Genomic DNA, 1,002 nt, shown 5'->3' on the forward strand with positions numbered 1-1,002 from the left:
TTTTCCCAACAAAATATCACTATTTGAATCAACTATTGCCGTATTAGCTCCTCCTACTACTGTATGCATCAAATTATTATTACTATTATTGTCAAGACTTGGATTAATTGCAGCAAAATTAAATAATTCTAAAAAGGTGCTTGGCATCATGCCTCCTCCTCCCTGCATCATCATCATCATGTTATGTAATTGAATATCCATCTCTGAATTACTATTTTGTGTCGAAGACGAACCAACACCATGATTAAAGGCTATTGCTGGTCCCGATTCGGCTTGAAAATATGAAGAAGGAGCAGTTGAATTCATTGCCGAAGAAGAAGAAGACAGAGGCGAACCAAACGGAAACAATGAAAATCCATGTTGTTGTTCTTGCTGTTGTTGTTGATTATTCTGCTGCTGATGCTGCTGATACATGAAACTATTAAAATTATTATTAAAATTATTTGCTGAATTCGGAGAGTTGAAATCTTGGTTCATTTTTTTATTTTTGAATTTTGTTTCTATTTTGGCGGTAACCGAAAATTTTGATTCGAATTTGAGGATCTGGTTGGCTTTGGAGCTCCGTGTATGAGTTTCTTTCATTCTCATGAGTTGAAATTAACAGAGTGGGTGGTGGATGGTATTTACAAGGTTGGGCTGAGTTGCTATTGTTACAATTAAAGTGCTCTTGTTGATTTTCATCAATTCCTTAGAGGGATTCTTAGACAACAACTTCGTGATGGTGATCGTCATCCATTGACGAAGATGCAGAACTAGTTCCATTCTGAGAAGGAGATAATTCTGATTCAATCTTTTCAGTTTGGTTGGTTGGCAATTGCAGTAAGAGCTTGTTAGATTCCATTGGACTAGTTTCAGTTGTTGGAGTGATGGTCGATGGAGATTCAATGTGAGAGCTGCCGGCAACGTGGAGCATCAGTTCCTTCTCAACCATAGAGACACCACCGGTATGACCTGTGGAACGTTGTGAAATAGAGCCATTATTGAAACCGTGTGATTTTTGAG

General features: G+C 37.7%; 1 protein-coding gene across 1 annotated transcript in view; it reads right to left on the reverse strand.

Annotated features, from left to right (window-relative positions):
- Window positions 1–700: 700 nt before the first annotated feature.
- Window positions 701–1,002, reverse strand: part of NAEGRDRAFT_82211 (polyubiquitin) — a gene marked incomplete at both ends in the record, with an annotated part of 9,911 nt that continues 9,609 nt past the window's right edge. The window contains one exon of the mRNA XM_002669162.1: window positions 701–951. Within this exon, the coding sequence (XP_002669208.1) occupies window positions 701–951 (251 nt within the window). The remainder of the gene's footprint in view (window positions 952–1,002) is intronic.

This window comes from Naegleria gruberi, assembly GCF_000004985.1.
Source record: "Naegleria gruberi genomic scaffold NAEGRscaffold_86, whole genome shotgun sequence".
Taxonomy (NCBI): Eukaryota; Heterolobosea; class Eutetramitea; order Acrasida; family Naegleriidae; genus Naegleria; species Naegleria gruberi.